Here is a 23,780-nt window from a genome sequence, read left to right on the forward strand (position 1 = left end):
CAGGCTTTGCAGTGCGGGTGAGATATTCTCGGTAGCTTGCTGGGCTCTCTAAGAGGGGCGGAGGAATTGAAATCGGGTTGGATGTGTTGGCCGTGTGCAAGGCAAATCTCCTACCACTGTGCTATCCTCCAGCCCCTCTACATATGATAACTTTGTTTCACTGATATTTTTTCTACCTTATAAAACTTTCATTTTATTTCCATATATTCCCAAGCAATTTTTGCTTGTTTATCTTTGTTTCCCTAGTTATTGAGTCAACTCTTCAAAATTATTGAAGCCATGCTGCAATTTTTTCACATACTTTCCTCTTTGTATTTTATGGCTTAAGTCTTATGTCTAATTTTTTAGTACATTTTCAGCTAAATTTTGTGTATGGTGCGAGGAGCAGTCGTTCATTTCACATTTTTATAAATGGATACACAGTTTCCCTAGCATTGTCTTTGGCCTTACCACCCTGGCAACCAATCTTGCCAGTTTCCTCAGCAGTATGTGTTGAAGAGAGTTTCCTTTCTACATAATACATGCCTGTATTATCCTTTATGATAAGTAACCAGATATGTATGGTCTTTTTCTGGGTTTTTTATTTTATTCAATGTGGTGTGTGTGTGTGTGTGTGTGCGTGCGTGTGTGTGTTGCGTGTGCACATGCACGCATTTGTATGGCCTTCAGGATCTTTTGTGAGTTCGACAAATTTCAGTTCTTATTTTCTACCTTAGAAAAATGCCATTGGAGAGATGCACCACGGCTTCGGGAGTGAAGGTGCCACTCGCCCCTACGAAGCTTCACCATCTCCTCCCCCAAGAGACCATTGCAGCCCCCGCTCCCCAGTAACCACGTGCGACCAAAAGGCAGTGATCAAAAACGCGGATATGTCCGAGGAGATGCAACAGCACTCGGTGAAGTGTGCGACTCAGGCGCTGGAGAAGTACAGCATGTTGGTGGATATCGCGGCCCACATTAAAAAGGAGTTTGACAAGAAGTACAATCCCCGCTGGCACTGCATCGTGGGGAGGAACTTCAGTAGTTACGTGACGTACAAAAAAAATCACTACATACTCTTCGAGCTGGGCCAGATGACCATTATGCTGTTCAAGCATGGTTAGAGCCTGAACTGTGCGGCACCCAGTGATCCATCCAAAACGAGGACTGTAGCCTAAATCTCAAATAACCGGAGACTGAAATCATCAGCCTTGTCTAAGGGAACACCTCAATCTCTGAACCTTTGTCGTGCTGTTTTGTACAGGGCTTATTCTCTGTACCAACTTGTTGTGGTTATGAAACAATCAGCAACTCAGTTTACATTTGTGTTTATTTTCTAGTCCACACCTCTCTTTCCATGTTTTTTTTCTTCTAAAAGATCATTCCTTTCAAAAATAAATCTGTTGGAGAAGTGTGAAAAATAATTCTATTGGAACTTTAATAGAAATTGCAGAAAATCTTTCAATTACTTTGAGCAAGATGCCCAGTTAATCAGTGTTATTTTTTTCTACAGATATATAGAAACACCTTTGCATTTTTTGGTTGTTCATCTTCTTTTATTTCTTAGATCAATGTATTAATAGATCTTTGACATATCTTCAAACTCCTTTGTTATGTTTGCTCCTTGTTTTTATTTTTTTTTAAATATTTGAGTTTTGGAAAACAGCTGGTGATGCTCAGGGTTTACTCCTGGTTCTGCATTCAGAAATTCTCTTAGCAGTTCTCAGGAGACCTTATGGAATGCCAGAGATCAAAATTAGATCAGCCCCCTACCTGCTGTAATTCCTCCAACCCCTAAAGAATTCTTTCAAAAGTTCTCTCAAAATTGGTTTCATGGTTGTAAATTCCCTAAGCTCTTGCCTGTCCATGAAGCTCTGTACGGTTCCTTATAATCTGAATGATAATCCAGCTGGAGAGAGTACTCCTGGGGAAGTTTTCATTTCATTGAGTTTTTGTACCGTGTACCTCCATTCTTTCTTGTCTTTTGGTCATATTTGAGAACTCTGTTGTACATCACATGGACTTTCCTATCTATGGAAGTTACTGTTTTGATCTTGCTGCTTTCAATATTCTATCTCTATCTTTGGAATTTATCCTTTTAAGTATAATTTGTCTTGAAGTTTTCCTTGTTAAGTCTATTTTTCCGAGAACCTTCATGCCTTGGATTCTCAGTGCCCATATTCCTCAACTCCTGAAAATTCCTATAGATAATTTGCTTAACTATTTTTTCTTCATGAAATTTGCTTTTCCGTTTTTCAGGGACACTGGTGATTCTACTAGTATTCCTTTTAACTTGTCCTATACTTCCCTGATATGGTTCATTTCTTTTCTACTATTTTCAACCTAGCTGTTTCTTGCTTCTCATCTTGGAGCTTCCTTATTTTTTGCTATATGGAGTTATTCTGCCGCTCAAAGCTTCTAGTGTGTCTGTATATCTAATTTACCATGCTCTTTATTTCTTCCTTTTCTTCTGATTGCAGTAATCTTCTAATTTCAAGTCTTTCTTGTGCTTTGTTGATTATGTTTGTCATCATTTCTTTGAGCTCATTAAACATCTTCATCATGTGTCAACAAAGTCACTGTCTGAGGATTTCCTGAGCTGGTTGCTGTTGTTTGTGCCTTCAGTGATATTGTTTTTATTCAGTGAACTTGGGTGTTGAGGCTACTGGGACATAGGCAGAATAGAAGGTTCTGCTCCCTTTCCATAGTAAGCCCAAGGTTATAAGCAAGAGATTGGTCTCACCTGGAATGGTGGCAATTCCAGTAGAAGTTCAGTGGTAGTCTCTAGCAATTTCTCTATTATTTTTTAATTGAGCATTATTTTCATAAAAGAATCTTGACACTTGTCATTTGATTTTTTCACTTCTACTGAAAAAAAGATGTTTAGTTATCTTTTGGTTTCTGGGATATAGTATATTTCTTCAGTTTCATATATATAAAAGACCTTGGGATCCAAAATCAGACTGACAAATCACAATATCAGATGGTAACAGTGAACACTATTGAATTAGCTTTGCTAAGTATTTTTGAGGATTTTTAGGTATATGTATAATAATAATGGTCTATTATATTACCAACAGGTTTCATCCTTGCCTCCTGTTGGTATTAAGTATGGCTTCACTCAGAAATTCTGCATGTGGGGGAAAGTGTCTGCCATGGAGGCAGGGGAAGAATTGAAAAGCAGAAGTCTACTGGGAACATTAGTGGTGGAAAATGTGCACTGGTGGATAGATGGGTGTTTGATCATTGTATGATTGAAACTCAAACATGGAAGCTTTGTAAATGTATCTCACAGTGATTCAACAAAAATAAAAAGAAAAAATAGAAAAGGTGAGAAAACCTGAAAAAAAGAAGAAATTGTGTATGGAAGTTTATTATTTCCTGCCTATACTGGTACAATTTCAGAGGGTATAGGATATCTTTGAATCTTCTCTAGATCTCACCAGTGAAAGTTCTGGTCATGGAATTTTCCTCGGAAAGGAATTTTTACTTCCACTTTCAAACTGCACCTAAAATGTTCAGGGTTTGCTCCTGGCTCTGTGCTGAGGCATCAGTCCTGAATGTACTCAAGCACCTTACGCAGAGTGTGGATCATTTCAGGTTCACTTGCTTACAAAGGAAATAGCCTCACTTCTGACTTTCCAAATTTATTAGAAATTGCATCTCATTTTAAAGAAGAAAAGATGTGGTATCACCCCTGGAAAACTACCTTCAGTAAGGGACCAAAATAGAGAGCACCCTGCAGCCCAATTACATTCAAGTTAGTACTATCTATTGGGGTCATTACAGAACATTCAGGGTAGAATTCTCATCGGAAAATAGTGAGAGGGCTGGAGTCATAATACAACCTATAGGCAACTAGTCTTGCATGAGACAAACAGGGGTTTGATCTCCGGCATGCCATATGATTCCCGATACACTGCCAGGACTTACTTCTGAGAGAAGAAACCGGAGTAAGCCCAGAGCATCGCCAGGCGTGACCCCAAAGGTCAAAAAAAAAAAAACAATTAACATTTGCCTGGTATCCCTTGATGGTGGAAAAGTCCTCAAATGGGGGAGAAAAGAAAGAACTCCTATACTCAAGACTGATGACAAGGGCACAGATAAGAAAGTTTCCTTGGTACCATGCCCCTGCCATGGTATGAGTGGAGGGAAAGATAGGTGAAAACACAAGAGTAGAATTTAGACCTTCAACCATGATCACAGTTGAGGGTATTAATCATAGTTTAAAGGAGTACTGGGAACTGAATGTTTCTGGACAAATGTTGACATTAGAAGACTATTCTGTCTCAAAATAAAATAGAGCCAACACTTTCTAAAATTCATATTATTCCCACAAATATAGAATGGGGGCATAGTTAAATAAAGACTTAGAGGGGTAGTTACCTATTTAGAAATGAATGCCTGTGAATGAACTCCAGTGAGAGGTTTAAATTAACATACATGCAAAGACATGTATGAAGATTGCCTTGAACTTTGTTGGAATAACAGAGTGGGCACTGTCCTGCTGCTTCATTCCTTAACCCTATGTGCAATTGAGGAATCTGCTGTCCTCTTGAACAAATTTCTGAACCCCATAAAAAGAGTTGTTTTCTAAAACACAGAAATTATGTTAAGCATCTTACTAGTTTTGCAGATTTCCATAGATATCAATTGTGTTACTGGACTGATTACTCTTTCTCTCATCATGTAAGGGCTCACCAAATACTCAACATTATTCTAATTGTCTGAAAGCCTATAATTTCTGTTGGATGTTGTGAAGAGTTATCCAATTGAATAAACTAACACCCAATTTTTCTATTAGGAACACATCTGGAAAGCATTCACAAAACTAAAAGAAAAAAATTCAAATATAAGCAGCTGAAGCTGGACACAACTCGGAAAATAAGTAGTTGGGAGGTGAGAGTTTGAAGCTTCTTGTGGTCAAATTATGTGCCATCACCTTGTCTAGTAGCAGGTATTGCTTGTGAAAGCATATGGGGTATATTACTCAATAAATTGTCCAGATTGTTAAAAATAATGTAGAAAACACCATTTCCCTTACTCCTTCAGTTATATCACTTGTATCACTTGTCATCCCATTGATCATTGATTTGCTCCGGGGGGGGGGGGCGCCAGTAATGTCTCCGTCCATCCCTGTCACATGCCAGTGTGGTCCAATGGCATGTGCTTGCTTCAGGAAAACAAAGAACCTCAAAGCATTCGTTCAGGGTTTTGACAAAGAAGTCTGACCATCTTGTAGATGGGTGGCCATGCTATCTTTTGACGTCCCGTGGAATCCAGTCAGTAACGGTTCTAGTCCAGCAGTCATCTCCAGACTTTTGAGGCGTATGTTAATGCAGGAGGAACAGTGAAGTCGAAGAGGTGTGCAGAGACGGAAGTTCTTCATCCTCTTGGCTATTTCTTCAACCCTCTTGAAGGCGTTCCATGCCACTCTCTTCCTCCTGCACAACTCAGGTGCCAGATCGTTCGTCATGTTGAGTTCTCGACCTAGGTACACATAACTGTTGCATGCAAAGATGTTCGTTCCAATGAGAGCAAATGGAAAGTCAGGAACTAGTCCATTTTTGATAAACATTGTCTTCGTGAGATTCAGCTGCAGTCCGATCTTTCCACTCACAGTCGAAGTTAGTCAGCATTTGTGCCACTTGGCTAATGTTTGGTGTTATTAGAAGGATGTCATCAACAAAGCAGAGTTGGTATAGTTGTCGACTGTTTATCTTCACTCTCATTTCTTCCCATTTTAGTTATCGCATGATGTTCTCAAGGGTGGCACTGAAGAATTTCTGTGAAATAGTATCACCCTGTCAAACCCCTCTCTTTACATTGATGATCACTTCCTTGTAGGATGGTGAGATCCTGGCAGTGACTCTATAGTGCAGCTCACAGAGGATCCTGATGTACTGAGTCTGAATGCTCTGTTTGGCTAGGGCTTCACTGACCACTTCCATCTCAACAGAATCAAAGGCCTTCTTTAAATCAATGAATGTTAGACAGAGCGGCATCTTGAAGTCCCAAGAAACCTCAATGAGTTTGGTTATCGTGTGGATATGGTTGATAGTGCTGAATCCTTTTAGGGACCCTGATTGCTTGTATGGTTGTCCTTTGTCTAGTGTTCTGCCTATTCTATTCAGGAGGACTCAAGTGAACAACTTGTAGACGACGGACAACAGGCAGATTGGGCGATAGTTGCCGATGTCATGGATGTCTCTCTTCTTGTACAACAGAACGATCCTGCTGGTTTTCCACTGGGATGGAACCTTGCATTCAGACAGGTAGCGTGTGAAGAGCAAGTCCAGTGTATTGACAAGCACTGGTGGCAGATTCTTCAGGTGTTTGGGTCTGACTTTGTTTGGACCAGGTGCTGTACACTTCTTTACCAATGAAATGACGTGTTGGGTTTTGGAAGGAAGAATGTTGGGAACAACATATTCATCCTGCCGAATTGGTATGTGGGCAGGTGGACATGGCTATTGAAGAGATCTGAGTAGAAGTCGTGGATAATCTTCTCCATTGCCCTTCTGGAAGGTGTGATAGATCCATCAGGATGTCAGAGGGCAGTCATCTTGGTCTCATAGTTGGCGAAGGACAGGCGGGCATTGCAAATACTTTTCCCGGCTTCTGCCACATTGGCCAACACTGCTGCTCTTCTCTCTTTGAGGTCTTCCTTTATCGCTTCTCTGCACAGCTTCTCGAGCTCATACGCTAGCTTGTGTTTCCTTGAGGCCCGTGCTGAACCACATTGGCGAATGAGCTCTAGAGTTTCAGAAGACAGGCGTCTGTTTGTGGCTTTCCCACTCGGCATTTCTCATGCAGTCATGGAGGTGCTGAACCAGTCAATCATACTCTTCGTTGATGTTGTCAGTGGTGACATCTCCCATGTTTCCACAACAGTGCCAAAGATCTCCCAGTTGGTGGTCATTCTGGGACTCCTCTTCTTAAACTTTTAGCCCTTTCTCCCCTCTCTGTGAAGTAGAATTTTTCACGAAGAGATGGTGGTCTGATTCCATTTGGAATTTTGGGACAACAGTGACATTGCTCAGGCAAAACCACCAATTGAATATGATGTGGTCCATTTCATTGTGGAACTGTCCACCAGGAAACGCCCATGTCCAACGTTTAGGTTTGGCCTTCTGGAACTGTGAGTTACCATGGATGGTCTTGTTCAACATGATGAACTCGGACTGTCTCTCACCCTGTTTCTTCCATTCTAGGTCATGGTTCCCGATGTGGAACCCCAACCACCACCCACGTTCCAGGCCACTTTCCAGATGCTCAAAATGAGCCTCACGTATGAGTAAAGTTCCCCAGAACCAGGTAAGGTGGATCTTTGTGACCTTGGACTCCAGGCCCAATGGAACCCAGAAACAGAGATTCTCTGCCTGCTTCCCCCAATCTCCAGCGACCCAGGGGTCACACCCATAAAGCCCACCCTACCAGTGCCAGATAAATTCCTCATCAGCCCACCTCCACTACCCAACCACCGTCCATGCTCCAGGCAGCTTTCATAAGACACTTCCTAACCCCTTTTTCCATAATTACTGCACCATATTTGGTAGGGTTCAAATATGATATGAACCATAAGAACACCTATAAGGGCAATCAGGGCTGCCCCAAAAAACTCCATCCCTCTCGGAGAGCCCGGCAAGCTACCAAGGGTATCCTGCCCACATGGCAGAGCCTGGCAAGCTATCTGTGGCTTATTTTATGTGGCAAAAACAGTAAGAACAAAGAGCTTCATTCCCCTGACCCTGAAAGAGCCCCCAATACAGCAGCGTTAAGAAGGATGAGTAAGGAGAGACTAATAAAATCTCAGGGCCAAACTAAACTGCTAAAATGAAGTAGGACTAAAATGACTGTCTGTACTCTCAACGCATGTACACTAGCATGGGAAGCATCCATCAAGGACCTGATGGTGCAAGCTCAGAAGATCAAGTATGTCATCATTGGTCTGACCGGGATGAGAAGGCATCATGCGTTGATCACATCATTCTATTTTCAACACTGGAGAAGAACTGTTCCTAGGAACATGCAATAATAGAGGCATTGGTGGTGTTGGTGTCCTTGTCAACAGGAACTTAGTCATGAGCATTAATTCATTTGAATGCCTAACAACCCGAATCAGATGCTTACACTTGAATAGATGTGGCTCACTGATGGCAGCTTCTATCTTCGTTGTCTATGCACCAACATCCAACTATGATAAAGAAGAAATTAAGAAGTTCTACATGGAGCTGGAAAAGTTCTATAAAGAAGACCACACCTTCTACAAGATTATTGTCGGTGATTTTAATACCAAGATAGGACCGAGAAGGTCGCCCAAAGAACTCCACATCTGGACCCATGGCTTTTAGTTATATCTATTATATTTTTGCTGCAAATACTTCAACCTTTTGATAGTAATTATTTAGGATTCCAAGTGTCTGAGTTGGAAAAGTATAAATACTACAGCTGAACTGGATCCCTGATGGTATTCAAATTCTCAAACTTTGAAAGTACCTACCTGTTTTGAAACCTCAACTGCACCATTTTGGTGCATATTCCAAGGTGCAGTACCTGACAATCAAGTTTTTTAGCTAAAGAGACCAACTATTTCTGGACACTTTGAGATTAATTCTGATGAGATGAATTGAGCTCAACTTCATGAGGCTGTTAATATGGAGCACCAGAACTACCACAAGACATAGAAACGACAACTATGGAGTTTGGATCTCTAGGACAGTGATTAACCAAACTCCCTATGAATGGAAATATAATTTTTATGGATATATAGATATAGTATATTAGATTATAATATTATCACACAGACAGGGGGTCATTTTTGCCTCTTTCGTGGTGTCTTAAGCCACAATCCTTATACTTTATGTGCAAATATTCAATATGCTCTCTCAAAAGAAAGTCTTTTACTTCATTTCTGGCATCTTGAGTGGTGGGAAGATCTTCATAATTCAAAACAACAAAACCTTTCATAAGTACATGGATTGACTCCCACTTAAAAATAATTAAGTTACTCTTTTATTACTTTCAGAGACATTGGAACACTTTCTGAAATGAGAAAGATAGATGGGAAATTAAAATTCTGGTCCCCACAACATCAAATAAAATCTGTGTCCTACAAAATAGGTCATTTGTTTTAGCCATAATCAAAGATTAGGGTGGTTAATTGGACCAGGAATTGATATTTCTAGTATTTATGATCAGAATCTGCCAACTGGGCCTCTCCCTAGAGCGACTTATGAACTGGCCAGGTGGTCATTAATCCAGTGATGTCTCAGTTACAAAATTCAATAAGATTTAAGAAGAAACTTCAGAATTTCTTTAAACTGAAAGTTTATCTGAAACACATGAATATATTTTATATTAAAGTAAAAGCTCATATTTATTTTTATAAGTCACATTTTATTTACCTTGGCCAAACTATATTCTGCACTTTATTTGAACTCCTTACACCACATTCTCAATGAAGCAGAAGGAATTTATCCAGATTACTAGATATAATTTTGACGACCACTTCCACTTTTGAATATCTGCCACCAGGACATAATTCTGGTCTAGGAAATATGGAGAACCCTTTAGTCTATGACACACTTTCTAAGGAACTGTGTGTGTTGTCTATCTGTGCATGTAAGCATAACATAAAAGTCACTGTTCTTATCCTTTTCAGTGGACAGTACCATAGCAGTTAAGTTTGTACATACACTTGTGCAGCCATTGCTTCTATCCACCTGCAAAACTCACTCATCATCCAAACTCAAATTCTATTCCTAGTTCTCAAACATCTTCACCCTATTTTCTGGTATTCACTGTCTCTATGAATATGACTTACCCTATATAAGTAGAGTTCTATAACATTGTCCTTCTGTTTGCTTTGCTCACTGCCTAGCTGACTCACCCATGTTACACGTTGTATCAAATGTTCCTTCCTTATTACTATAGAATATATTTCAGTTGTTTCTGTGTGACTCATATTGTATATGGATGTATCGTTAATGAACATTTAGTCTGTATTCACTTTATGAGCACTTTTCTTCCTTATAGGAGAAAATAAAGCATGAGGAAGTAAGAATCCATTCTGAATTTAGGAATCTTCACACATTCCTGCACCAGATGCAGAAGCTGAGCAGACTGCAGGACAAGGACAACAAGCTACAGGAACTCAGGAACCACATCCTGGAACTGGACAAGAAATGTCAGGGCTCAGCACAGAATTTGCTGCAGGTGAGTCTGAGTACTTGGAGGAAACAGAGATGTCTTATTCCCATGCTAGTCAGAGCTGAATGGTGAGTAATATGGAAGATTTACAAGGCCTACTTTCTCATTCCAACTCTTTCTCCCTTTAACTTACCTTGTTCAACATGATACCATGAAGTTCTAGTTGAGATGCATGAACTGTTGGATTTCACCTTTTCTTATTGTACGTGTACAACAGTTCTTGATCCACTATGAGTTCTTGTGTATTTGGGATGATTCTGGGTCTTGGCCATTGTGATTGATGCCATAATAAACAAAGAAAAGCAGATATATTTTAAAATTAATATAATTATGGTCTTTTGAATGAACCCTATATCACTGTCATCCCATTGTTCATCGATCTGCTCAAGTAGGTGCTGGTAATGTCTCCATTCGTCCCAGCCCTAAGATTTTAGCAGCATCTCCTTATTCATCCTTCCCAACGGTGTCATATTGGAGGCTCTTTCAGGACCAGGAGAATGAGACTATTATCGTTACTGTTTTTGTATATCGATTATGCCACAGGGAGCTTTCCAGGCTCTACTGTGCAGGGGAGGTAGCTTGCAGGGCTCTCTGAGAGGGATGGAGAATGCATATAATAGAATGCAAGCAAGTATTTTAAAACCAAACACATGTGTGCTGCTTTAGGTACATACAATTGTATGTCTGCATACCATTTTAACTTCAAAGCAAGCAAACACTGTGTGTATTACAAAAAATGCCACTGTTTCTCATAACTTTCCCCCATTTTATGTTTTTATTGTCTACTACTTTCAAGTAGGGTGTTTTGCCTTTTAAAGAAGTCCAGTTAGTGTTTCTGATAGGTTCGGTTAAGTAGTCAGTGTTAGGACTCACTTAGCCAGGGAACTACCATGACAGGCTTTGTGTCCTGCTGAGTGACTTAGGCCTCTTCCAGGAACAAGAACAGCAGAAAAACCAGATGCTTTTGTCAAAGATTACATCCCTGGAATGAGATTAGGTCTCTGGAATATAACTGTCAGGGAGTGGGCTGGATCTTGTGGGACAAAACAATAACAACAACAACAACAACAACAAAATATATATGCTTACTTGCTGAAATGAAAGTAAAAGAACTTGCTTAATTTAGTGCTTGGGGTCCTTGTTGAAACCCGCTCCACTAGGTGGGTACTTGGACCCCAGATAGCTGGAACAATAAACCTCGCTATGTGATTTGCATTATTGGCTCTGTTCTCTGTCCTTGAGTGGTGGTCGACTCCAGACTCTAACATCAGGAACTTCTTTAACTTTGCTTTCTTTACAATTTTTTCTCATTCCTTTAGGTTTGGCTGATGACTTAGTGGGATTGAGTATTCTTACGGGGTTCTCGTTCCATCCAACTTGTTTACTTTGTCAAACAGTTCTTTACTAGCCTAGATAATTTCATTTCTATAGCAGTTTCTTTATATATATATATATATATATATATATAATGTTTTATTTTGATTGTGTGCTCTCAAGAATCTATCTCTTTGGCTTTTGTCATTTTATAGTGTGTCTTAGAGTTCTTTTATCTAGCTAGTTTTGTTTTCCAGGACATGAAGATCACCAAGCACGTAGTGAGGATATAAGATGAAGAGTAGAAAAGAAGGGCTGGAGGGGCTGGAGCTATAGTACAGCAGGTAGGGCATTTGCCTTGCACATGACCAACCTGGTTTCGATTTCCAGCATCCCATATGGTCCCTAGAGCACTACCAGGAGTAATTCTTGAGTGCAAAGCCAGGAGTAATCCCTGTGCATCGCCCAGTGTGACCCGAAAAGAAAAAAGTAAAAAGTAGAAAAGAGATGAATGAGGGGAAAATGGTGCCATAGATGCCAAATGGGGTGTTAATGGGTATTTTTATGGACTGCTAAAAAGTTTCCTGGGGAACATATCTGGCTCCTGATCAAGCCACTTAATGGCCATGATCCCAGAAACTCAGAAACAAATCTCAAAACCCAGTGGTTTTTGGCAGAAATGCGTCAGGACCCCACAGTAGTTACTGTTGCCAGGCCACCCCAGGTGGGAATAGGTTTCGTGCCTTGGTCTGCTTCTCCTTGGCAGCCCAGTGGTCGCCATCTGCCAGAGGCCACAAACAGTCAGGTTTGGGCCCACAGTGATGAGACATGCAGGGCCTCACGGGATGAGGATGGATCCTGCCCTTTCCTCCCCACCCCAAGGAGATCTCTAATCACTGCCCACGAACAGCCTCTCTGGCTCCTGATCAAGCTGCTTAATGGCCATGATCCCGGAGACTCAGAAACAAATCTCGGAACCTAGTGGCTTTTGGTAGAAATGTGTCTGGACCCCGCAATATGTTACTGTCACCGGGCCACACCAGGGGAGAAAGGGTGCTGTCCCTCTGCCTGCTCCCCCTTGGTGGTTCGGTGGCCGCCATCCTCCCTGGGTCATTGACAGTCAGGTTTGGGCCCTCAGTGACAAGACGTGTGAGGCCTCTTGGGATGTGGGTGGAGCTGACTCTTTCCTCCCCGTCTCAACGAGACCCCGATTTACCGCCCATGAATGGCCTCTCTTCTTTAAAGAGAGAGGAGAGGAGAGGAGAGGAATCCTCTCCTTTGATTCTGTTGAGACAGAAGCGGTCATTGAAGCCCTAGCCAATCAGGGCATTCAAGCCCAATACATCAAGATCCTCTCCCTGAGCTGTATTGCGGATTCACTACCAGGATCTCACCATTCTACAAAGAAGTGACCGTTGATGTCAAGAAAGGGGTTCGGAAGAGTGATACCATTTCACTGAAACTCTTCAGTGCCACCCTCGAGAACATCATGCGACAATTGGAATGGGAAGGAATGGGAGTGAAGATAGATGGTCGGCAATTACACCATCTCCGCTTTGCTGATGACATTGTTTAAATAACACCAAACATCAGTCAAGCGGCACAAATGCTGGCCGACTTTGACCGTGAGTGTGGAAAGGTAGGACTACAGCTGAATCTTACGAAAACAATGTTTATGAGAAACAGCCTCGTTCCTGACGCCCCATTCGCTCTCAACGGAACGACCATCTCCGAATGCAACAGCTATGTGTACCTAGGTCGAGAAGTCAACATGACAAATGACCTGGCACCCGAGCTACGCAGGAGGAAGAGAGCGACTTGGAACGACTTCAAGAACGTCGAAGAAATAGCTAAGAGGACGAAGAACCTCCTGCTCTGGGCACATCTCTTTGATTCCACTGTTCTTCCTGCATTAACATATGCCTCAGAGACCTGGGCCCTACGCAAACAGGATGAGAATGCTATTCAGGTCTCCCAAAGAAGAATAGAAAGAGCTATGCTTGGAATATCACGTTTCACTCAAATGAGAGAAAAAATCCGGAGTTCCGACATCCGTCGACGATCAAGAATCAGGGATGCTGTCTCATTTGCCAAGGTGTCAAAAATCAGATGGGCTGGTCACATAATGAGATTTAAAGACGACCGCTGGACTAGAGCTGTTACGGACTGGATTTCACGGGATGTCAAAAGACCGCGTGGCCGCCCACCTACCAGATGGTCAGACTTCTTCGTCAAGATCATGAACAATCGGTTTGAGGCTCTTCATGTTCCCAGAGCGAACAGATGCCATTGGGCTGCACTAGCACGTGACAGGGACAAATGGAGACATTACTGGTGCCCGCTTGAGCAAATCAATGACTAACGGGAAGTTAAGTGATTAAGTGATTAAGTGAATGGCCTCTCTAGCTCCTGATCAAGCTCCTTAATGGCCATGATTTCAGAGACTCAGGAACAAATCTCGGAACCCAACAGGCTTTGGCAGAAATCCCTCCAGATTTAATTGTTAAAATTTCAGAATTTCAAAATTGTGTGGCCACTACTGCAGCCACATGACATCATATGTTATTCATAACCAGCAATAGAAAACAAATTGTCTACTGTTGCCTTTTCAGCAGATCTGAGTGTTGGGGTAAAATCCCAAATAATAATGGTGGGTCTGGTGTCAAAATATTGAATGTAATCAAAGTAGAGAAAGAGTAATGTGGAAATCATCTGCCCCACAGGTAGAGGGAGGGTGTGGGATGGGGACATACTGGGGTTTTTGGTGGTGGAGAATGGGCACTGGTGAAGGTACAGGTGTTTCATTGCATGACCGAGACTTAAACCCGAAAGCTTTGTAACTGCTCTCATTGTGATTCAATAAATAAAATTTAAAAAATAAAAAAAAATAAAGTAAGGTGGAGTTGATGCCCAATTCAATCAGCCTAATCAGTGGTTGAATAAGTAGCAGTACTCCTACATAAGGTAAAGGTAAGGTAAAGGCCCTCCCGTTGATCATCGATTTGCTCGAGCGGGCCCAGTAACGTCTCCATTGGAGACTTTGTTGTTACTGTGTCTGGCATATCGAATACTCTCGGTAGCTTGCCGGGCTCTCCGAGAGGGGCGGAGGAATCGAACTCGGGTCGACCATGTTGGCCGCTTGTAAGGCGAACGCCCTACCCGCTGTGCTATCGCTCCAGCCCTACATAAAAAATAAATATAAATAAATAAATAAAATGAATATATTTTCTGTTTCCTGGAGTAGGATATGAAACTGTCATCTATGCCATTGATATAATCTTGTTAATTTTCATTCATTTTAAAACATCTGTAAGAGTTGTTAATGTTAAACATTAAGTTCTGAACATCTGTTATCTAGTTATTTTCCTTACACAATGTAAAGTAGAGCTTTCTTTTACTTGTTGTCAGTCACTCCCCAACTCTATCATCTTTAATCTTTGGAAAGTATTTTACAGCTCTGGTATCAGTGGAATATACAAGGGATACATAAGCATGTGCAGATCCTTTGGCTCAGTGGCAGTATTGAGTTAGCAGTTTTTGCCATGGAACCACTCAATTTCACTTTTACTACTCAATTTTCTGAGGAAAAATGCATCTTTATCTATCTGTCTATCTGTCTGTCTGTCTCACTCTGTCTATCTCTATTTGTCTCTCTTCTGTTTTTTATCCACAATCAGTGTTGTTCAGGGGATATTATTGCTCAGTTCTCAGGGTCGTTGGAGGAACATGTAGGGATTGAACCTGTCCCTCCCCAATGCAAAGCATGACTTCAGCCTTTTACAATACCTCTACCCCCTGATCAATATTTCTTGCACATTCTCATTTTCCTTTATTGCTTCGATTATTTTACCTTTTGATCTACTCAACTTTAAGGTAAAACCACCACAAGTACCACAACCTTGCTGACTTTCAAAAAAAAAAAAACTCGCTTGGTCATTGCCTTTGGCTATACGCCAATTATTCTTCATTATTTCACATAATAGTAAACCAAGGAAAGACCACTAACTGGAAAATTTTCCCCCTAATCACTCTGTGTTCTATTGGGCACAGCACTGTTATTTCTCTAGAGGTAGAATGCCTACATAAATGTACTCAATATTTTATTCCTTCTCTTGTAAACTTGCAGTCTATTATTCTATGTCATGAAAAGTTATCTGGAGCTCTGGACTGGCTCAAGCTATTTACAGATGAGCAAATGAACTCAGAATTGTGCCATTTTTGAGGGTAACATAATTATATGATACAAAACTGGAACCAGAATTCATACTCATCACTAATTCCCAAAACTCAGCTGTCACTCACAAAATAATTCCAGAAGGCGTTTTAATTCCAGTCATCCAAATTGGTCAGGAGGATGGTTTAGGGCTGCTTTATAAGAGTTGATCTTACAATGAGGAATTGTAGGATCAATTCCTGTGGAGGAATTGAGTGAAGACCATGCAATTAAAAAGTGTCCCAGAGGAACACAGTGAGGGTATAAAAGAAGCAGGTAAAGAAAAAGGGTGGGGGGTCACACCTATCTTTGATTCCAGACAATGTTTTGGGATATTAGACTATATCTCAGTCTGATCTCATGGGGATCCCAAGAGGAAAAATGACATTGCTTAGGATTCCCCACTCAGAGCTTGGACTTCTCAGTCCCTGTATCAGTATCTTAGGAGTTTCAGATCCCATGAGGAGATACAAATTTTGTTTTCATACCCAGAGGGTCAAGAGAAATCTTTGGAAGGAAAATGCAGATATAATTCATCAGAGGTAAAGATGTCAAAACTGAAGCTGGTTGTGGAGATCTGATTCGATCATCAATAGAGAATAAGATCCTTGATAGAGAGTATATTGCTTCTCAAACTTTTATGCGCTCGTCTGGATCATCTGAGTCTTCTATGTTCCTTTCTCTCCAGTGCTAAAGTTTGAATTCAGAAAACCATACTCTTCAGGCATGTAATCTATTATGACCCATATCTCTGACCCTGCTTAGTCTTTGTCACTTACATACATCCCTCTCCATATCTCTATGGCTGTCTCATTTGTTCTTCATGTCTTAGAACCTCTACAAAGAAGCATTCTGTACTCTTATTTAAATATGTTCAATTTCCACTCAGTCATTAGCCTCAGGTCTATTTAATCTCTTAATTTTGTTGTGTGGATTACTGCCTATTTATACGTTTAATATTTCTCTATTAAATACAGCTAAAATTTACATTTTTATCTTTAGTCATATAATTCTTGATACAGGGGGTTAAATACCTATATTTGTTGAATAGCAATGAATGGATGGGGGAAATCATAAAGCTGCAGAGAAATAATTTGTTTTAAATTCTTTGAGCATCTTGGATTTGGAGATGGAAGTCAGTCCTCAGAATAGGAAACTTCTCAGATATAATCTCTTTTCTTCTTTTTTCCTTTTCAGTGAAACAAGGTAGTTTCTCACTGAAACTTACTAGAAAGATGTGAGAGGAGAGAAAGAGGGTAAATGTGTTCAAAGGAAAACATGGGCTTCATGAGCAAGAATAGCTATAATTTGGAGAATGTTTCCCGTTCTCACCATTATTTTCCTCAAGGCCTCCTTTTTCGTTTGGGGACCACATCTGATAGTGCTCAATACTCCTAAAGCGGCATTCAGGGATCACTCCTGGAGAGCTTGGGGGACTAAATGGGGTGCTAGGATCTACCCCAGGTGGTGGTGTGCAAGGCAAGCTCATGTACTATCCCTTCAGTCCCATCAAGGACTCATTTAATTGGTTATTCTTGTTTAAAATGATCCCACAATTCTCTGATATCCCTTACATAATTTTTATTCTTTGTTTCTTCTCTACTGATGTGTTCCTGTATCTTACTTTCCTGGTCATTTATTTGTTCCTTGGCATCTGCCACTCACCTTCTGGAACCGTCCAATGAACTTTTAAGTTCACTTATTTCAATATATTTCCCACTCTAATAGTTTATCTTGCTTTATTGGGAATATTTGCTTTTGTTTTCCTTAATTCATTGAAGCTTACAATTGTTACTTTCAGTTTTCAATTCAGAGAAAATGAACAAAAAGCTTGTGCTTGCTTGGGAACATTCCAGGCTTTTGTCTTCACCCAATGATTTGGGTGAGCTCTCAATCTTAATTTGTGTGCCCATGCAGTTAGATTTAGGGGTGAGGTACTGGTGTTTTGCTTTCTAAAATAGCACGTCAAAGATTCACTTAAATCCACCATTTCCACAGGAATCTTCTGTAGCAAGGTTTGTGTTGCAACCATCCACATGTCAAAACCGTGCTGTACTAAGAGGCAATTCCTCTTGTCCTTCAAAATTCCAGGGCCTCACCTGACGCTGCTGCCTCAAACCTTGAGTTTACATGCTTGTGCACATCTGAGCCAGGCTTCCTTGTTTCTTGCATAAAACTTGCTGTGAGTCTCACAAAATCCTTGATGCAGATTTACTGAGGTTGTGAGTGGGGGGAATGGGAGGGGCAGGAATATGATTTTTGTTGCTTTGCAGTCATGGTACACAGGCAGCTGAGCTGTCTGCACACAACTTAGCCCAGAACGTTGGTGATGCCCCATCTGCCTGGAACCACAGCTGTACACTCCACTACAAATAATGGCCTGAGACCCTGTCATGCCCAGATCCATTTCTCCTCTCAGCCTTGTGATGAAACTGATGCATAAACATGTGGGAGAATTTCCTGCCCACTGTTTTGTTCCTCCTGGGTGTGACTGGTAAGTCAACTTCATCTCTTCCATCCTTGGGCCTCATCTCTTGAGTTCATTACTGTTCTGAAGTGCCTCACACGAAAACATGCCCAGAGTCATTTACTGTATGCTGCTAAGCACTTCCACTGTGGATCAGACATAAAATCTTTGGTCATACTTCTGTTTCATTAAATTTTGCCCTAGTCTGATTCACAGGACACCTTTGTCTTCTATCTTGTTCATCTGCTGCCTGGACGTTTATCTAGTTCCATAACAGAACTGGAGGTTATATCATTGTTTACAATTATATTACAACAATATATTTACAATTATATTGCGCCATCATGTGGTACCTGCTTTCAGCACCTAAGCATCTCAGCCACAGATATTCTGCTTGGACTCAGAACTCAGACCCTTTATGAAAAACAGTGTCCAATACGGACTCAACCTAAGGAAATCACACCATTGAAATCTAGTGGTATCCTGGGCATCCTTCTGAGCCCTTTGTCAAATGCCATCGATTGATTTGACAAAATCGATGGCATTTGACAAAGACAACAAAGTTCCCCACAGGCTCCAGTAAGGAAAACAGCTGACTGAGAGGTTGATAAGGAGGCAGTAATGTGCATCCCCAAGGGACTCCGGTGGAAATCATCCTGCTAGAAATCCATCGATGTCAACAGATAGGGGCTCACGGGTGTCTGAACAAGAATGAATTTACAATGTACCTGAAACCTTGCTTCCATTCCCTCCCTTCGGGTCCCTTACCTTACATCCCTGGAAGATTATTTATAGAGAACTGCCCCGTATGCCATACTCCATGAAGTTCAGATGTTCCTACACTCACCTTTGCTTTTGTTTCTCTAAAGGATATAAAAAGCCACCTTGAGAAGGTGAATACCCCATATCATCATTGTGGGCAGGGGAGGGGCATGGACATAAAGACATGGATGGAAGGAGCCACTGAAGGAATCTCTGGCCTCTGTTTATCCTAGGAACTTAGCTATCAATATGGAAACGCCAGGGGATGTTTCTTTAGAGGTGCGTACTGTGTACTATCTCTCCAATTTACTTCATTGTGGGAAAATATTTTAAAATGATATCAAGGTATGTTGATTTGATAATCTTTGTGAATATTATATTTTACTCTCAGTATAATGTGAGAAACACAGGTGATTGTTATGGAATGTGCTGCAAGTGATGTAAGGACCTTGACCCAGTAACACATTTTACTAATCCCAAAGCTGACTTTTCCTTTTTTTTTTTTTTCTCCTTTATTTTATTTTATTTTTTTTAAAGTTGTAGATTTACAATTTTTTGTGCTTTGGTTTCAATTATACAATGATCAGATACCCATCCCTCCACCAGTGCCCATTTTCCACCACCATGGATAATATCCCTCCCACCCCCATCCCCCCATCCCCCCGTCTCTGTGGCAGGGCAATCCCCTGTGTTCTCTCTCTCCTTTTGGGTGTTGTGGTCTGCAAAAGAGGCATTGAGTGGCAAACATGTTCAGTCCATAGTCTACTTTCGACATGCATCTCCCCTCCTGGGAGGATCCTCCAAACATCCTTTATTTGGTGCTCCCTTCTCTATCTGAATAGCCCTTTCCTCTAGGATACCCGGCTGGCCTCTAAGTTATGGAGTAATCCTCCTGGTGCTGATCTCAGCTATTCTTGGGTATTAATCTCATACTTTGTTACTTTATATCCCCCAGATGAATGCAATCTTTCTATGTCTATCCCTCTCTTTCTGACTCATTTCGCTTAGCATGATACTTTCCATATTGTACCACTTGTATGTAAATTTCATGACTTCATCTTTTCTAAGAGCTACATAGTACTCCATTGTGTAGATGTACCAAAGTTTCTTTAACCAGTCATCTGTTCTTGGGCATTCAGGTTTCTTCCAGTTTCTGGCTATTGTAAAGAGGGCTGCAATGAACAAACAAGTGCAGATGTCACTTCGACTATACATTTTTGCCTCTCTGGGATATATTCCCAAGAGTGGTATTGCTGGGTCAAATGGGAGCTCAATTTCTAATTTTTTGAGAATCGTCCATACTGTTTTCCAGAAGGGCTGAACCAGTGGACATTCCCACCAACAGTGAAGGAGTGTCCCTTTCTCGCCACATCCACGCCAGCATCGGTTGCTTTTGTTCTTTTGAATTTGGGCCAGTCTCTGAGGTGTGAGATGGTATCTCATTGTGGTTTTGATCTGCATCTCCCTGATGATTAATGATGTAGAGCATTTTCTCATGTGCTTTTTTGCCATTCGGATTTCTTCTTTGAGAAAGTTTCTGTTCATTTCATTGCCCCATTTTTGGATGGGGTTGGATGTTTTCTTCTTGTGGAGTTTAACCAGTATTTTGTATATCCTGGATATCAACCCCTTGTCAGATGTGTATTCGGTGAATATCCTTTCCCATTCTGTAGACTGTCTTTGTATTTTGGTCACTGTTTCTTTGGAGGTGCAGAAGCTTCTTAGTTTAAGATAGTCCCATTTATCTATCTCTGTTTTCACTTGCTCGGCCAGTGGCGTGGCATCTTTGAAGATACCATTAGCTTCAATGTCATGGAGGGTTTTGCCAACTTTATCTTCAATGTACCTTATGGTTTCTGGTCTGATGTTGAGGTCTTTAATCCATTTTGATCTTACTTTTGTACATGGTGTTAGGCAGAGTTCTGAGCCTATTTTTTTGCATGTAGCCATCCAGTGATGCCAACACAATTTATTAAAGAGGCTTTCCTTACTCCACTTCACATTACTTGCACCTTTATCAAAGATTAGATGAGCATATGATTGAGGAGAGATGTCAGTGTATTCAACCCTGTTCCATTGGTCTGCAGTTCTGCCTTTGTTCCAGTACCATGCTGTTTTAATTATTACTGCTTTGTAGTACAGTTTGAAGTTCGGGAGGTTGATTCCTCCCATTTTCTTTTTCCCAAGAATTGCTTTAGCTATTCGTGGGGGCTTATTGTTCCATATAAATTTCAAGAGTGTTTGCTCCATTTCTTTGAAGAATGTCATGGGTATCCTTATAGGGATTGCATTGAATTTATACAATGCTTTCGGTAGTATTGCCATTTTGACAATGTTAAGTCTCCCGACCCATGAGCAGGGGATATCTTTCCATTTCCTCATGTCCTCTTTTATTTCCTGAAGTAGCGTTTTGTAGTTTTCTTTGTACAGGTCCTTTACTTCCTTAGTTAAGCTGATTCCTAGGTACTTGATTTTCTGGGGCACAATTGTGAATGGGATTGTTTTTTTCATGTTGCTTTCTTCTCTCTCACTGTTTGCGTATAGGAAAGCCATGGACTTTTGGGTATTGATTTTATAACCTGCAACTTTACTATACGAGTCTATTGTTTCTAAGAGTTTTTTGGTGGAAGTTATTGGGTTCTCTAAGTAGAGTATCATATCATCTGCGAATAGTGAGAGCTTGATTTCTTCCTTTCCTACCTGAATGCCCTTAATATCTTTTTCCTGCCTAATCGCTATTGCAAGTACTTCCAGTACTATATTGAACAGCAGTGGAGAGAGTGGGCATCCCTGTCTCGTCCCTGATCTTAGAGGGAAGGCTCTCAGTTTTTCCCCATTGAGGATGATGCTTGCTGTAGGCTTGTGGTAGATGGCTTTAATTATGTTGAGGAAGGTCCCCTCTATACCCATTTTGGCTAGGGTTTTCATCATAAAGGGGTGCTGGATCTTATCAAATGCTTTCTCTGCATCTATTGATATGATCATATGCTTTTTATCTTTTCTTTTGTTGATATGGTGGATTATGTTGATTGATTTCCGAATGTTGAACCATCCTTGCATCCCTGGGATGAATCCTACTTGGTCATGGTGTATGATCTTTTTGATGAGTAGTTGGATTCTATTTGCTAGTAGTTTGTTGAGGATCTTTGCATCTGTGTTCATCAGGGATATCGGCCTGTAATTCTCTTTCTTTGTGGTATCTCTGTCTGCTTTTGGTATCAGTGTGATATTTGCTTCGTAGAAACTGTTTGGAAGTGTTTTTGATATTTCAATTTCGTGGAAAAGCTTAAAGAGTATTGGGAGTAAGTCCTCTTTAAAGGTTTGGAAGAATTCACTAGTGAATCCATCCGGGCCAGGACTTTTGTGCTTGGGGAGACTTTTTATTACCATTTCAATTTCCTTGATGGTGATAGGTCTGTTCAGGTATTCCAGGTCTTCTTGGTTCAGCCTTGGGAGTCTGTAGGAGTCTAGGAATTTATCCATTTCCTCGAGGTTTTGATGTTCCGTGGCATAAAGCTTCTCAAAGTACTCCCTGAGGATCCTCTGAATTTCTGTGGTTTCTGTTGTAATGACCCCCTTTTCATTTCTGATTCGGTTTATTAGGGTTTTCTCTCTCCCTTTCTTTGTGAGTTTTGCTAGAGGCTTATCGATCTTGTTAATTTTCTCAAAGAACCAGCTCTTGGTTTCATTGATCTTTCGGATTGTTTTTTGGGTTTCCATCTCGTTAATCTCTGCTCTGAGTTTTATTATTTCCTTTCTCCTGTTCGGGTTGTGCTCCTTTTTTTGGTCCTTCTCCAAGCTCTTAAGCTGTGAGGTTAGGTTACTTATGTGTGCTCGCTCCTCCTTCCTGAGGAATGTTTGTAGAGCTATAAACTTTCCTCTTAACACAGCCTTTGCTGTGTCCCATAAGTTTTGGTAACTTGTGTTCTCATTTTCATTCGTTTCTAGGAATCTTTTGATTTCCTCTTTGATTTCCTGTCTAATCCACTCGTTGTTCAATCGTGCACTGTTTAATTTCCAGGTGTTTGATTTAGTTTTCTGTTTTTGTGTGTGATTTACTTCTAATTTCAGCGCATTATGGTCTGAGAAGATTGTTGATACAATCTCTACCTTCTTAATTTTATGGAGGCATGTTTTGTGGCTCAGCATGTGGTCTATCTTGGAGAATGTTCCATGTACGCTTGAGAAGAATGTGTATTCAGCTTTTTGTGGATGAAGTGTCCTGTATATATCTACTAAGTCCCTTTCTTCCATTGTTTCCCTCAAATGAAGTATGTCCTTGCTAAGCTTGAGTCTGGTTGATCTATCAAGAGGTGACAAAGCAGTGTTGAAGTCTCCCACTAGTATTGTGTTGCTATTGATGTCTTTTTCCAAATCTATGAGTAGTTGTTTTAAGTACTTTGCTGGTCTCTCATTAGGTGCATATACATTTATTATTGTAAGTTCTTCCTGTTGTACAGATCCTCTGATCAATAAGAAATGGCCTTCACTGTCTCTTATGACCTTCCTCACTCTGAAATCGATGTGGTCTGATATAAGGATGGCTACCCCAGCTTTTTTATGGGAGCTGTTTGCCTGTAGGATTGTTTTCCAGCCTTTGACTCTGAGTCTGTGTTTGCTTTGACTATTGAGATGCGTTTCTTGCAGGCAGCAGAATGTTGGGTTCAATTTTCTAATCCATCCTGCCACTCTATGTCTTTTAATTGGTGCGTTTAGCCCATTGACATTGAGAGAGATTATTGTTATGGGATTTTGTCCCATTGTTATGTTAAAATTGGGTGTATTTGAGGGGCCTTTCTTGCCTTACTGTGTCTGGCATATCCAATACTCTCG

At 40.8% G+C, this 23,780-nt stretch overlaps 2 protein-coding genes across 2 annotated transcripts in view; both read left to right on the plus strand.

Moving 5' to 3' along the window:
- LOC130040143 (E3 ubiquitin-protein ligase TRIM38-like) overlaps positions 1 to 23,780 on the plus strand; it is a 118,609-nt gene that overhangs the window by 633 nt on the left and 94,196 nt on the right. The window lies entirely within an intron of this gene.
- On the plus strand, positions 735 to 1,103 carry LOC130040094 (dynein light chain 1, cytoplasmic-like). The gene has a single exon (XM_056132117.1). The coding sequence runs from the start codon at positions 735 to 737 to the stop codon at positions 1,101 to 1,103; it is 369 nt and encodes a 122-aa protein (XP_055988092.1).

Source organism: Sorex fumeus, unplaced genomic scaffold (assembly GCF_029834395.1).
Source record: "Sorex fumeus unplaced genomic scaffold, SorFum_2.1 ptg000094l, whole genome shotgun sequence".
Lineage (NCBI taxonomy): Eukaryota > Metazoa > Chordata > Mammalia > Eulipotyphla > Soricidae > Sorex > Sorex fumeus.